The 14,149-nt window shown below is 43.8% G+C and overlaps 1 protein-coding gene across 2 annotated transcripts in view; it reads left to right on the forward strand.

Annotated features, from left to right (window-relative positions):
* The window catches only part of TRIQK (triple QxxK/R motif containing), a 309,552-nt gene that overhangs the window by 208,290 nt on the left and 87,113 nt on the right, over window positions 1–14,149 (forward strand). For both annotated transcript variants that reach the window (XM_085605283.1, XM_085605284.1), the window contains one exon: window positions 2,542–2,627. In XM_085605283.1, coding sequence (XP_085461409.1) covers window positions 2,542–2,627 — 86 coding nt within the window. The remainder of the gene's footprint in view (window positions 1–2,541; window positions 2,628–14,149) is intronic.

Below are 14,149 nucleotides of genomic sequence, written 5' to 3' on the forward strand. Positions count from 1 at the left end.
TAAGGATGGAATGAAATTACTCAACCTTGGAGAACAGGCTTGGCTTCTTGTATTCTCCTTCCTTCACTTCCTGATTCCTGTCTGGCTCTGCTGCATATGCATTCCTTGCCTGATCCAAGGGAGATCTTGATCTTTGTCAAGAATGCTTCCTTTGAAGTATAAAATGGTAGTTATTCAAATTTGAGATTAGTACTCCAGTATATGACTTGCTCTGGGATCTTCATACGCTTCACCTCTTTCTCTTTGCCCTTGGCTTCCAACGGAAGCATGCCACTAAGATTGATTATTTTGATTCCCCATGTGGCTCTTACATTTCCTCTTACTCTCCAGCTCTTGGGGGAAAATTTCACATGGATGTGTTCTGATCAGTGGTGATCAATGAAGAAATTGAACTTTTCTGTTCTGCAGGGGGCAATGACACATGTTTGCCTGCAGCATGGTCAACCTCAGGGGCAGCATATGTTCCAGAAAGAAGGCCTGTGTGAGGGAGTATGAATTCTCTTCTGTTTAAAAGTGTTCACTCTTTTGCCACTATGTAATGGCAGCTTAGTATTTCACAATGTCTAATTCACAAAGACATCCATCAACTGCCAGCTCACATACTGCAACCCCAGCTTGCAATACCGGCTCCCCATGCAACTTTTCTGGCTCATACACCACATCTTGGTATTGAGTGCCACCTTGGAGATGCCAATCTGCTTGTGCCTGCATTTTCATGGGCAAAAGACAAACAGATGATGGACAGAATGTAGAGCAAATCAAACATTTACCGCCAATCAAGAGATCTGGGTTAAATCCATCATTCTTTTGCTCACCATGCCACCCCAGTTTAGACCCAGCCATATGCAAATCAGTCTTAACCCTGTGCCTCATGGGAAGGTCCTTCCTGGAACGGAAACAAGCATCCTGGGACCGATTTCGGGGCATCACCCCTCATCAGCCAGGCTAGCTTAAATCCAGTGGCACATTGATCCCGGTACCCACGTCTGGGCATAACTGCTGCAATTAGGGCTAGAAAGCAAAAGACACAGATGATGGACAGAATGCAGAGCAAATCCAACAATAAACCCCAGTCAATAGATCTGGGTTAGATCCATGGTTCTTCTGCTCACCATGCCACCCCAGTTTAGACCCCAATCATATGCAAATCAGCCTTTCTTAACCCTGTGCCTCATGGGAACAGTCCAGCCCGAACTGCCAAGCCAGGTCCTCCCTGGGCCGGAAACGAGCATCCTGGGACTGTTTTCAGGGCATCACCCCTCATCAGCCAGGCTAGCTTGAATCCAGTGGCACAGTGATACCAGGACCTACGTCTGAGCATACCCGTTGCACTTAGGACGAGAAAGCAAAAGACACATAGATGATGGACGGAATGCAGTATGTCTGCTGCTTCCATGCATGTCTGAAAGAGTCTGATGGTAACAGACCTGCTATGTCGGGCCATGCTCACCTTGCATCAGCCGACAGTTGCAGAACGCACCCCGTGGCTGGGCATAGCCCTTGCACGTGATAATAAAAGGGATCTGCTTGGCATGGATTGCAGAGCAGAGTCTGAACCCAAGTCAGTGTGTGTTTAAATCTCTTGCATTGTGCAATAGCAGGCAGAGGTACTTAGGCACGGGCAGGTAGCAGCAGGTCAGCCTGCAACATAATCAGGCAGGTCAGTAATAGTGACGTCACTTTTAGCAGTGTATGCATTGGACCATTCAGCATGTTGAAGAAACCGTTTGAGAGCCACTGCAGTTGTGAGAAGCTCTCCACATCCAGGTGACATTCTTCTACCATGAGCACCGTCTCTTGATCTGCTCCGGCTGCCCCTTCTGAGTGCCTGACAGCTGTGGCCCTTGCAGGTAAGAGCGAAGGGGCGGTGGGGCCGGGTCGGGGGGGGGCATTTCAGCGGACGATGAGGAGGTTAAATTATATAAATAGCTAATTTTCCCACATCATCATTCGTCAAAATACCCCCCACGCGGCCTCACCGCTCTTACCTACACTGGCTGCGGCTGGTGCCTGACCCGCTGCAGGTGCTACTGATACATTGGGTGACATGCTGCTGACATGTTTTGCCAACATGCTTAAGTTTAAGCCCGTACCTGTCTCTCTCCAGCTTCATTACTGCAAACTCGCTTTCTCATAATAAACCCCACAATATGTTTTTGCTGCTCCCAAAAATACTACAAAGTCAAAAGAATTTCTATTTTTGGAAAACCCTGATTGCTCCACAGGGCGGGAAATATAATATTAGCTCATTGCTATAGAAGATGTCATCAGAGAAGACTGGGGGCTCAATGGTGATCTGTGCGTAGACATTATCCAGAACTTTGATATTACATTTTTGCTGTGTATAACTGTATATCTTTTTGAACCACAAACTTTTAAGTCAGTTCCTCTATGGTTTCACTGGGTATGGGTATGTACTTATGTGTAAAATGTTGCTTTATTCTGAGACCTTCTAAAGCAATTCTCCTATTCCCGAGAAAAAAATTGCTACATCCTACGCGTCGCTTGAATTTTCCATTCATGTTTGTTTTACACTTCTAGGAAAACAAGATTACAAGAAAAGCAAGCCTGTGTTAAGAGCCACACGATTAAAAGCAGAAGCCAAGAAAACTGCGATTGGAATAAAGGTAGGCAGCTATTTGGATGCTAGCATACATTGACTTTCTATTCATGTCTCCTTTCTTTTCCCTGAAGAACTCCGTGTGAATATTGATTTCTGAGCGATATTGCACATGACACTTCAAGATCTAAGTGGAGCACCAGAATATAAAATATTCATCACGGATTGCTTTTATTTAAAACCTCCATTAACCCTTAAGTGACCGCAGCCCTAATGCAAAGGCGTGTAAATGTTTCTTATATTTAATGCAGTGTGCTTTTCATTCAGCCTCAAGGAGAACGCTCAACATGCTTTTTTTTCAATATAGCAACACTGTACTACACATTCCTTTGGCGGATTCAATTAAAATAATTGATTTAATAAACGTATTCCACATAATAAGACTAGCAGATTTCCTTTTCTCTTTCTCGCCTAACCTCTCAATCCGTCATTTCATTCCTAGATTTTTTCTATGACTCTATTTTTATAATTCCTTTTCTACGTCTGCTATTAATTGTTTATATGTACCATTTTCATTTACTATGCCCTAGTAAGTGTTAGTACACAAAGACGTAACATCCATCTGATGTACAAGAATAATACAACAACCTCTATTGGCTCAGTCATTGGGTACGTTGGTTAGAAGTACATCTGATAGGTTTAGCACACACATAGTTGTAAAGAAAGTCAGTGCTATATAGTATGGTATATGTATCAATTCAATTCAATAAACTTTATTCGATCTAGTTGAATGCCGTAGATCATAAAAGTATACAAGTTTAAAAAGGCAATTTAGACATCCTTTTGTAAAATTAATACAAGCTAGAAATTGAGACAAACCATGACTGCTCCAAAACAGTCGATTTCAAAATATAGTAAAAAGCATTAATTGATCATGCAACAGACCTTGCCCAGCCCATTATAAGTTACTTAATAATAAAAACTCAAAAAAGGGGATAACTTAAAATGTACACATTTCTCCCTCATAAAAGACGTCTTCTACGAAGGCATGCCCACAAAAAAAGATGCTATGCAGAGACAGACATAAGGGTTACAGAGCTTCTTCATAAAAAATAAAGCAATTCGACAATGTTTAAAATTGTGCCGCCTTAAAAGAGATAAAAGATATCTAGTTCTCTGATCCTTGTAATATTGACAGAAGAAAAAGAGGCGATGATAATATTGTATTTACAAATTATCACAGGGACATTGTGCCAAGTTGCTGAAAGAGTACTTTTTAGCTGGAAAGCCCAACATCAATAGTATTAAGTTAGTGCGAAATCTTAAAAGAATAAATCTATGCTGTACATTTTTTACACCCTCCAAGAACGAGTATTCACCTTCAGTTATGGGAGGGATCTGGTAATTAAATGTTGCTACTGTTTTTGTTTGATGTATCTCCTTCCTTACATAGTCAGCCTTGGCCAAAAATAGGGACTTGAGTTTCTTTATGGGGAATTTGTAACAAAAGCTCGCTGTACAGAAAGTCTGTGCTATATAGTATGGGATATGTATCCTTGTTGTATAAGAGGGCTCTGGGCATGCTGCGGGTATAGAAGAGGAGGGTTGGGGTTGGTGAGCAAAGGGATGCTGCCAATGGAATTTTGTTTGGGCTAAGGGGGTTCCATGTTTGGAGGCTACTGGGTTAGTGGCCATGACCACAGAGGCAGAAACGAGGCAGTCGGATAGGTAGAGTTGCAAAATAGGAAGATGTGGCAAGGAAAATAACTGAAGTAGAGACGCATGAGGTGAGGCTGCTTTGCTATGGGAGGGAAACTATCTTTTGAAATGGTTGATATACCACATTGAGATGTTTCTTGGAGAGTCGAGCTATCGGCAAGCTGCATTTAAAATTGCATTGGCGTGCAGTATCGGGTGCGTGAATGTGGCAATTATAACTTTTCTGGAAAATCATGAAACATAGCCAGTAAAAAGGTTGCTTTTGCAATTTGTTTTCGTACAGTACCACCACATACTTTTGCCCACAAATTTCTTCCAGGTAAGACCTGGAGGAAAATGTGAGCACAAAACTAGGGAGTTGGTGGCATTTCTTCTCATTGTTTAATGGGAGTACAATAAAAAGAAGAAAAAACTGGCTGAAAAAAACAAACTGTTACTTTGAACCCAACTTGCACAGTAAAAGGAGGGGGTTCAGAAGAAAAAATGTATCTGTGAGTCTACTGTCACTTGAGCGTGGGAGCGCTGTCAAGGGCCTTTGATGCCATGTGAAATTCTCGTATTAGTCGACACACAATGTTTTTTGTGGAACTTCTTTCTTATGTTATTGTCCCCTCCCCAAAACGTGCTGTGGAGTGCGTGTAATAAACTTCCTTTCGCCTTCAGAACACCCAGGCCCTTGTCTTCAGAGCACTCTTTGCGTCACTTGGTTTTACTTATCACACAAAATAAACCAAGAGTCGAAAAATATTTAAAAATATATTTTTTTACGTTTCTGAAGAATGGTGCCCTGTTATGTATATGAAGGCAGACATCACGTAAGCACACTCACTCCGCTTGAGGTAAAAATCTTCATGACCGTATAACTCCATCCAGTCAAGCTGGCATTATTGTGGCTGGGTGCATATGTTTACAGATAGATGTGTACCACGGACTTCCTTTCCGAAATGTAGGCTATTGTTAAGAAAAATATATCATTTGGGGCCAGCCTTCAGACTTACAAATAACGAAACCATTTATCGAACCTACATTTAGACTCTAAGTGGCCTTCTTTGTCCAGGTGCATTTCAATGTGTTGTGTTTTCCCTTTAACAGCAAGCACTCTCTACAATGACAATCGCAGCAGTAGTGCCTTGCAATAATTTATAATTATGGGCGAAGGCACCGTGATTGCAATTTCCAGTTTATTACCCCAGGGGGTCACCGGTACATTCTTTGTCAAAAGTGCCTTGTGCTGATGTCAGGAGGTTAATTACTATTCAGTCAAGCTGCAGATATTACAGTAGGTGGCCGTTTAGAGAAATAATGCTTTAATTTTTCGCACTAATGAAAAATATGTATGTATACATGTTTAGTACGAAAAACCAAAAATAATGTACTGTAAGAATAGGAGGGACTGATTCCGCGCGTGCTCTTCGGTATTTTATTAGCCCTCTGTTGTTTCCTGACATTATCAAGCTGGATAAAATCACTCGCTAGGGAAATTAAAATATAAGTTTTAAATAGCAATTCTGAAAGCAACTTTATCTTAAATGCTGTTCTAGAATAAAAAGTAGGCTAGTTTTCATAGTGCTCGGTCTAATTAAAATACAGTATGAATAAACCAGTCGCGAGTGCCACGCGTCTCGATATTACAGTCACTCTGCATCCCAATTTAGAAGCACGACTATTCTATATAGTACAGCAGTGCAATGCCAACGACTAGAACATGGGGAAGAAAGAGAACTGAAATAGAAAAGTAACGCACAAAGTCCAAATATGTTGCACTCATAAAAATAACAAGCATATTTAATGTGTTTAGCAAACACAGGATCGCTGGACTTTCAAATGCCGCGCATATCGCGCAGGGCGGTAATTTGATAGTATGCCTTTTAGCAGCAAATGTATTACCGTATTACCTCACTTAAACGCGTCACAAAAAGGGCACTTGCCCATTAATAATTCTATGGAGTACTTCACGACGATGCTTTAGCAGCTCATGCCATGTCTTTACAAATCCAAAACAAAGAACAACTTGGTAATAGGAATTGCATCATGAATGCAGTACGCGATGCGATCAGCAAACGGGGTCGGAGGTCACTGTCGCCAGACAGAGATAGAAACTTTTAAAAGACAAACTGCTAAACCCGGTAGCTGGAACAGATGTCACGCTTGACTAAAATACGTCGGCCTCAAGGTCTGGCCAGTAGAAACGAATCCGTTGTCCTTCGGAAATAAACAAGGATACTTTCTACTTCTAGAATAAATCGTTTTTAAATTCGAGCCCAGAGCCTCTGTTTAGACTCACGTTTGAAACACTTCTGGGAGATAATAACCCGCATAATGTTTCTGTTAATAGATGATGTTAACTCAAATGATGCAGCTGCAACAAGAATAAATAAAGAACGACATACCGGTGTGCATTCACGGTGCCTTCGCCCATAATTATAAATTATTGCAAGGCACTACTGCTGCGATTGTCATTGTAGAGAGTGCTTGCTGTTAAAGGGAAAACACAACACGTTGAAATGCACCTGGACAAAGAAGGCCACTTAGAGTCTAAATGTAGGTTCGATAAATGGTTTCGTTATTTGTAAGACTGAAGGCTGGCCCCAAATGATATAGTTTTCTTAACAATAGCCTACATTTCGGAAAGGAAGTCCGTGGTACACATCTATCTGTAAACATATGCACCCAGCCACAATAATGCCAGCTTGACTGGATGGAGTTATACGGTCATGAAGATTTTTACCTCGAGCGGAGTGAGTGTGCTTACGTGATGTCTGCCTTCATATACATAACAGGGCACCATTCTTCAGAAACGTAAACAAATATATTTTAAAATATTTTTCGACTCTTGGTTTATTTTGTGTGATAAGTAAAACCAAGTGACGCAAAGAGTGCTCTGAAGACAAGGGCCTGGGTGTTCTGAAGGCGAAAGGAAGTTTATTACACGCACCCCACAGCACGTTTTGGGGAGGGGACAATAACATAAGAAAGAAGTTCCACAAAAAACATTGTGTGTCGACTAATACGAGAATTTCACATGGCATCAAAGGCCCTTGACAGCGCTCCCACGCTCAAGTGACAGTAGACCCACAGATACATTTTTTCATCTGAATACATTAATTGTTCTTTTCTAAATTTCTGAAGTCTGTTTTTATGACTGTTTGTGTTCATCATGGAGTGATTGTCAATATATTTATGGTTTCTTTACTCCCGGCTTCTTTTTTTGAGAGGCAGCCATTTGGAATGATATCTCAGTATATGTGCAGGACTCAAACATCTGTTGGGAGTCTTCCCCGCCGCATGTTCGACTTCTTGACTTCAGAATTATCTCTTGCAGACAAATAATTAACATACCGTGACAACACAAGATGCATTTGTAAAACGTAGGCTGATCCGGGGTTTCTTGGTGCTGATGTCTATTCTTACTTATCTCAGTGCTCTTGGAAGTTGAGACTGGTATTTGGCATTGTATTTGTGACAAATTCCAACTTTTATACTTTCCATAGCTTTCTGAGATCCCTGCCCATTTAGATCTTCTGAGTGCCTCTAAGTCATTGCCAGCCTAGAAACGGCTGGATCTGTTGGGTACATTTTATATAATCTTTGCATTCATAAATTAGTAACTTTAACAGTCACTGTGTGAGGATGATGCCCATACTGACATGCATATCAAGTGCATACATCGCATACTTCTGACATATGGCATAGGGAATTAAAGCATGTCGGGCCTGCGATCCATAAATATAGAAGATGAGAGCAAATTTGAAGCTTGCAAGGAACGTGCAATGCTTTTGTCGTAGCTTTCCATGTGGCCCTTCTTCCAAAAGGCATAATGACGTTTTAGGAACACTGCCTATTGGCTACGGTTGTGCTATAGAAAAACCATATACATACCTACGTGCAGTGGCTTTCATTATCTGTGTAGAAGTTCTACATCCCGTTCCTTTGTTTAATTTTGGGTAGTTGACAGTTGATGAAGGATAAAGGTGCAATGGAATGTAATATTTGGTGTAATCACGTTTATCAGTTTCTGTGCAGTTGAGAGTAAAAATAATTATGGGGTGTGAAATTGGAAATGCTGCATTTGCATAACATTCGTTACGTTTTCCCCGTCCCTTTCACTAATCTGTCCAGAATTTCTAAAGAAAAAGCTCAGCTCCTGGATTAAGCATCTGCCAAATCACGCGCATATCCCTCTAACTGCACCTATGCTATTAGCGGAAACAAAAGTGCCTTTTTTAAGTAAAGCGCGACTTAAAACCTTCCTGGTCCCATAACAGCTCCCTAGGAACACTTTAAATTGTGATGTTATGGTTGAGATACGTAGGGTAACTCTAAAATCGGTCAGTTATGGATATTGGGACCATTCTACCCTAGTTCACACCAAACATATGCATTGTTCGGATATAATTTGCCAGTGGGTGTGATATGGTTTTATTGTTTTGGTGGTGCCAACTGTCTTGGAAAAGACAGAGATCCAGTATTGCTTAGAAGGAACTGGATATAAGCAAGGCTTTAAGTGGGCCCTGTCTCACCGGGTCTGAGCACCAGCAGTTTTTAGGTCTCGCTGAGCCAGCGCATGCGCTGCTCTGCGAGAAATTCAGTGTGTGGGTTTTCAAAGTGCTGCCACAGGCTTTTGGTGGCCTAGTACTTGCGTTCACGCGAGCATGCACGCGCGCAGCCACCATCTGTCTTTGATCGCGATCACTTTCGCGGGCCGCGCGGCCGTGTCACTTTCACGGCCGCGTGGCCAATGCTTTTTTTATTTGCGGTTACTTCTTGATCAATGTTTGACAGAAATCTGCCCTACCCCCGGTGAAATTCCCATAAGGTGCCGGGAGTTCGTGCTCAAACACTGCATGGTTCCCACCTCGGAAAGCAATTCATATCACTCCCTCGCTTCACAAGACACGAAATTGGCATCAGATGGCTGGAGCTTTTGAAAACTACCGGTTTGTGCTTGATTTGAATTGATGACCTTGAGGTGAAAGGCTCCCTAGCCTGTGACAAACCATTCAGTCAGTTGCCAGTTGAAAAAATAATTGTTACCCTCCTTTTGGCTCTGCCACTATTCAGTAATTATTTTCCCAGTGTAAAGAATCTACGTTGAATAGGCCCAACGCCTGCTAGACCATTACCTCTGAACTCAATTCACCGAGGCTTTGCTCCTATGTTTTGCCTGCGTGAGAAAATGCATCGCTCGAAGGCCTTTTGAACCATTTACGAAAATCCCAAACTCAAACTGTTAGCAGCATTAGTTCAAGCTTAGAGGGGTTGCACAAAAGAGCAAACTCCATTATTCTGAAGTTCCAAATATCACGAGCAGCATCAAATACAGGCTGGAAATAAATAATTCACGAATTAGAATTGGAGGCACATGCATATTGTACTGCATGGACATGCTTGTTAACGTGCATTGTGTTTGCGTGGGCACTCATCTATGCATATTAGCGTCGTTGTAAGGATGTGTGTATTTTATGTCTGTGTGTGTGTGTGTGTGTGTTTGTGTGTGGTTTATGTGCCTATTCACACGAGGGTGTGTATTTGTCTGTGGTGTGTGTGCCTATTCATTTGTGTGTGTTTGCCAGAGTGAATGCGTTGTTTATTTGTATGCGCGCTGCACTCATCAATGCATATTAGTGTCTTTGAAATCATGTATGTGTGTGTGTGTTTCTTTTCTATATGTGTGTAGTTACCTATATGTGTGCCTGCGTTTGCACGGCCTCAATGCATTTTTGTTTGTGTGTCTGCGCTCGTCTTTATATACGAGTAAGCCTGTTGGTATTTTTTAAACTGTATTTGTTTTTCTTCCAGCTTTCACCAATGTTCTTGGCTTAAAGTGCTTTAGAATGATTTGCTACATATTTAGAGAAACTTGTAGGGGAACCGTCTTTCATATTATATTCTCTTTTCACTTATGTTCTTAGCACAATGAGCTTTAAAATACACAATCTTCTACTACTTTTTCCAGATAAATTTTGAGATAGAAAACCATAATTGCAAAACACCATTAAAAGTAATGAGCACTTCAAAATTTCACAATAATTTGTAATTTCTTATCAACAAAATTCATTGAGTGACCCCATACTTTCCTACCCTAAAATCCCTTTTGCATTGTTGTTGGGGTGGGGGCATGTTCCTAAAACATATACTCCTTAGTGGGGGCCTGGATATAAGGCCTAATATATTGAATCTTATATTGATTCCTAACAATACACTCACATAATAAATATGTACAGAATGTTGGGGTTACATCTTGTGTGAACACTGACATTTATTTTGAGAGGTTGCATAGACTTGTGTCACAAAACAAATTGCTTTGTTTTCAAGTAAACAAAAACATTCACTGATCGCAAATAGTATTTTCTGAATTGCCAGTGTTTTATTAATTAACCAATGCATTTTATAATCTACTGGGTTCTGTTCAGCTTATTAGAATGTCATTATAGCTAGACAATAATGCGACAATGTACTGCATAAGTAGCGTTTAATAAGCTGCATTATTTGCATTTTCCATACCTCCTATTTCAACCAACTAATTGCCACATTGTTTCAGGAGTTCTGCCAGTCACTCAAGCTATATCAATTTACGTTTGATTTTAAAGTGATCCCTACACCAATCACACTCTCACTTTGCTGTTGTAAATCATAACAAGCATTTGCATAGCCAATAGGTCTCGCCTTTAGGACCTTATAAGTGTTTAGCCATACAACCGTTGATTTTGTTGCACCAAGGATATTGTGCTGCATAACTATATACTTATAAGGTCCCAAAAGCGAGACCTATTGGTTATGCCAATGCTTGTTTAAAGGAGGCCTTAAAACGGGTCTCTATCGTGCTCTTTTTTGTGCCCTGGCACAGACGGGACGTTTTTTTCCGGACTGCAGTAACAGCAGACACATCGATGTGCGCATGCTCACTTCTCACTAGTGGAGAAGTGACGGCATGATGTCATGCCAGGTGAGCGTTGTAGGGGAAGGGCAATCCTTTAAAGAGAGCCATTTTCTCTCTGGATTTCCCTTCTCTTTTTGAAACTCAAGAGCAGCGACATTGTCATAATAACAAACATTGACAAAGCCATTAGTCCTGACTTGTTGTAGGTATGATGTTACTTGTTGTATCATATATCTAGATGCAATGACAGAAACGGCAAAATACAAGTCGGGCGGCACACTATGCTAAGCACAGATTTTTAGCTTTTGTGTTATTAAGCCACACCCTTAATTACATTGGCCACGCCCCTTTGAGAGACCCTCCAGGTTTTTCATCCCACTTAAAGCCCTGAATATAAGCATAACAAAGACGAGGCTCCTGGTAAAGCTGCTTCATTTGAGTGTATCATGTCGTTTGTTTCTACAAAGACTATCGATTTTTGAGGATATCAGTACATTACAAAGATAATGGTGACAATCAGTGAGGTCAATAAATAACACAGGTGGGGCAGTGGCCAGCGGTAGTGTGAGTAGTAAATATGCATGAAAGCAATCTAGTTCATTATAAATTAAAGACTGTCAGTATTGTTGTCAACATTCTTTGTAAACTCTGTGGGGCCCATTGACAAACCTTATTTTGTAACACACAAAGTAGTATAATAGCAGTACTGTTGACATACTACAAAATGCTATTCTCAAACCCACAGGCGAAGACATTCTCCTCTCCAATCGTTTCTGCACAGGTATTTCTTTCATGGTAGTCAAGTTCAAGTAGGCTTATGGTTCAATAGTAAATATGGGAGAAAGAAGAGAGAGTCGCTAGCAAATGGGGAATACTTGCTCTCATATGGGAAGGGTAAGTATTCCCCATTTACTCCATAAGGAAATTGAAGGAGGGGTTTTGGGAGGAACATGCCAATACAAACACACACTTACAGGAGAGAAAGACCATTTCTTTTCACAAACTAAACTTCTAAAGTTATTGCAGCTCGAAAGATATCAAAATATTTGTAAACCTATTCCAACCCAGCCTTGGATTAAGTCAAGCGCCACACACGGTTGCTCATAGCTACTGCAACACACTCCATCGAAAACAATGTAGACAGGGAAATAAAATGATACCCCAGAGCATGGGTACTCACAAACTTTCTCCCAGGGGCCAAATTTACAGTGTGGTTTGTGGCAGAGGGTCACGCCGGTGGGGGCGGGGTCAGTAGGGGTGGGGCTAGAGTAAAAGAAAAATCACTACAGTTTCAAAACTTTAGACAATGCTGTATTTCCAAAGCAGATGTAACTACAAGGGAATTGGCATAGAAAAGCATAAAAGATTTTTCAGGCCTAAGTATAAGTTCAAGTATTATCACTCATACTAGCTAAAGAGAGTTTATACCCCTCTTTATCAACTCACAGGAACATTACTTGCCTCGCCAAAGTCACCAATGACACCAAAGGATGTCAATGAGAGGCCGAAATGTGCAACAACGAGATTCGGATCAGAAGTCTAATTATAATCACCATTGACTTCCCCACTTCTCCGCCATGATTTTGGTCGGGACGAATATTATAAATTATTTAAAAAAAATGCTGAAGCAACCCTAGAGAGAGATGGGAGCTGAATATTGAGATGAAGCGATAGCGGGTGGAAAAGAGGCTGTCGGCTAATAGGACGTCCTCGGCAACACGGAAATGGGAAGCTTCCCAAAAGGCCCTTTAAAAGTCAGCTGTGGGGGCGTGGCCAAGATGGCGGCGAGGTAGGACGCAGGATTCGGAGCTCCTGCCCGCCGCCCGCCGAAACTAGCATCTGAGAGCTTCAGGGAGACCCGTAGCCGTCTGCAGATCACGGCGAGGGGCTGCCCAGGGGGCCCGCTGGCTCCGACTAGAGCGGGAGGCGACCACAGTTGGCGACGGCGGGAGGAGGAGCCCGGAGAGGCGACGCGGCCTGCGGTGGTCGGTCCCCGGCGGAGGCTTCACCAACGCGGAGGCCCGAGTGAGGCCTGCCGAGGCCAGCTACCCCGATCCCGGCCTTTGCCTGGGGGCCTGATCGCGGGCCGCCCCCACCGAGCGTCGGAGACTGCGGAGGCCCGGATGGCGAGGAGGGGTGGCCCTGGACGGTGGAGCGGCTTCTGAGACTCACCGAGGCCTGTGCCCGGAATCTTGCTGGCGCTGGAGCGGGACCCCTCTCTGTCCCGAGGGGTCGACGGGCGGACCGGTGCTGGGGGCTGCCCGGCGCTGGGGAGAGCTTCGACTGGAGCGCCGGCGGCTGGACGCGGACCGGGACCGGCTGGGGTGCTCTGCGGGATCCGGACCCGAGTATCTGTTCCCCTTCCTGGACCTGCATGGAGAGACTGGCTGCGACGCCCGGGGAGTGTGGAGGCCTGACTGTTCGCCCTGTGCGCGTGGGCTTGCGGAGGCAGCTCGGAGGGCGGTGAGTCACGGGAGCGTCACGGCAGGAGCAAGGTGAGAGCCAGGGGGCCCGGTGGGTGCCCGGACTTGGAACTTTGGGGGTGACGGCGGAGGTGCGCCCCGGGGGCTGAGGGTCCCGCCGGGATTGGCCAGTGGCATAGACAGCGGGCCCCGTTCGGGCACTGGCCTGCGGGCGCACGTGGCTCCCCTCCCCCCCCCGTGGCCCTTGCTGGGAGACGTGCCTACCTGGTCGACGCCCCCTCCGAGACACTGCCACCAGACCCGAGGGGCGACAGCGGGAGATAGCCTGCGACTGGTTTGGGAACCTACCTGCCGTTACTGGTCTCCGCCTCCCTGCGCTCCCTGATCCCCGGCGGCGACACCGACGCGCCCCCTCGGCGCTGGTCACTTTGTGGGACACTACGCTATGCCAGTCTCCAAGGCGAGGAAATCAAAGCCTCTAAAGGACATATTTGGGCGCCCTCAGCCTGTCCCCAGCACTCAAAGCGCGGATTCCCAGATGGCGACCCTGCAGCGTTCTCCCGGCGC

This window comes from Triturus cristatus, chromosome 5_1 (assembly GCF_964204655.1).
Source record: "Triturus cristatus chromosome 5_1, aTriCri1.1, whole genome shotgun sequence".
In the NCBI taxonomy this organism is placed as follows: Eukaryota; Metazoa; Chordata; class Amphibia; order Caudata; family Salamandridae; genus Triturus; species Triturus cristatus.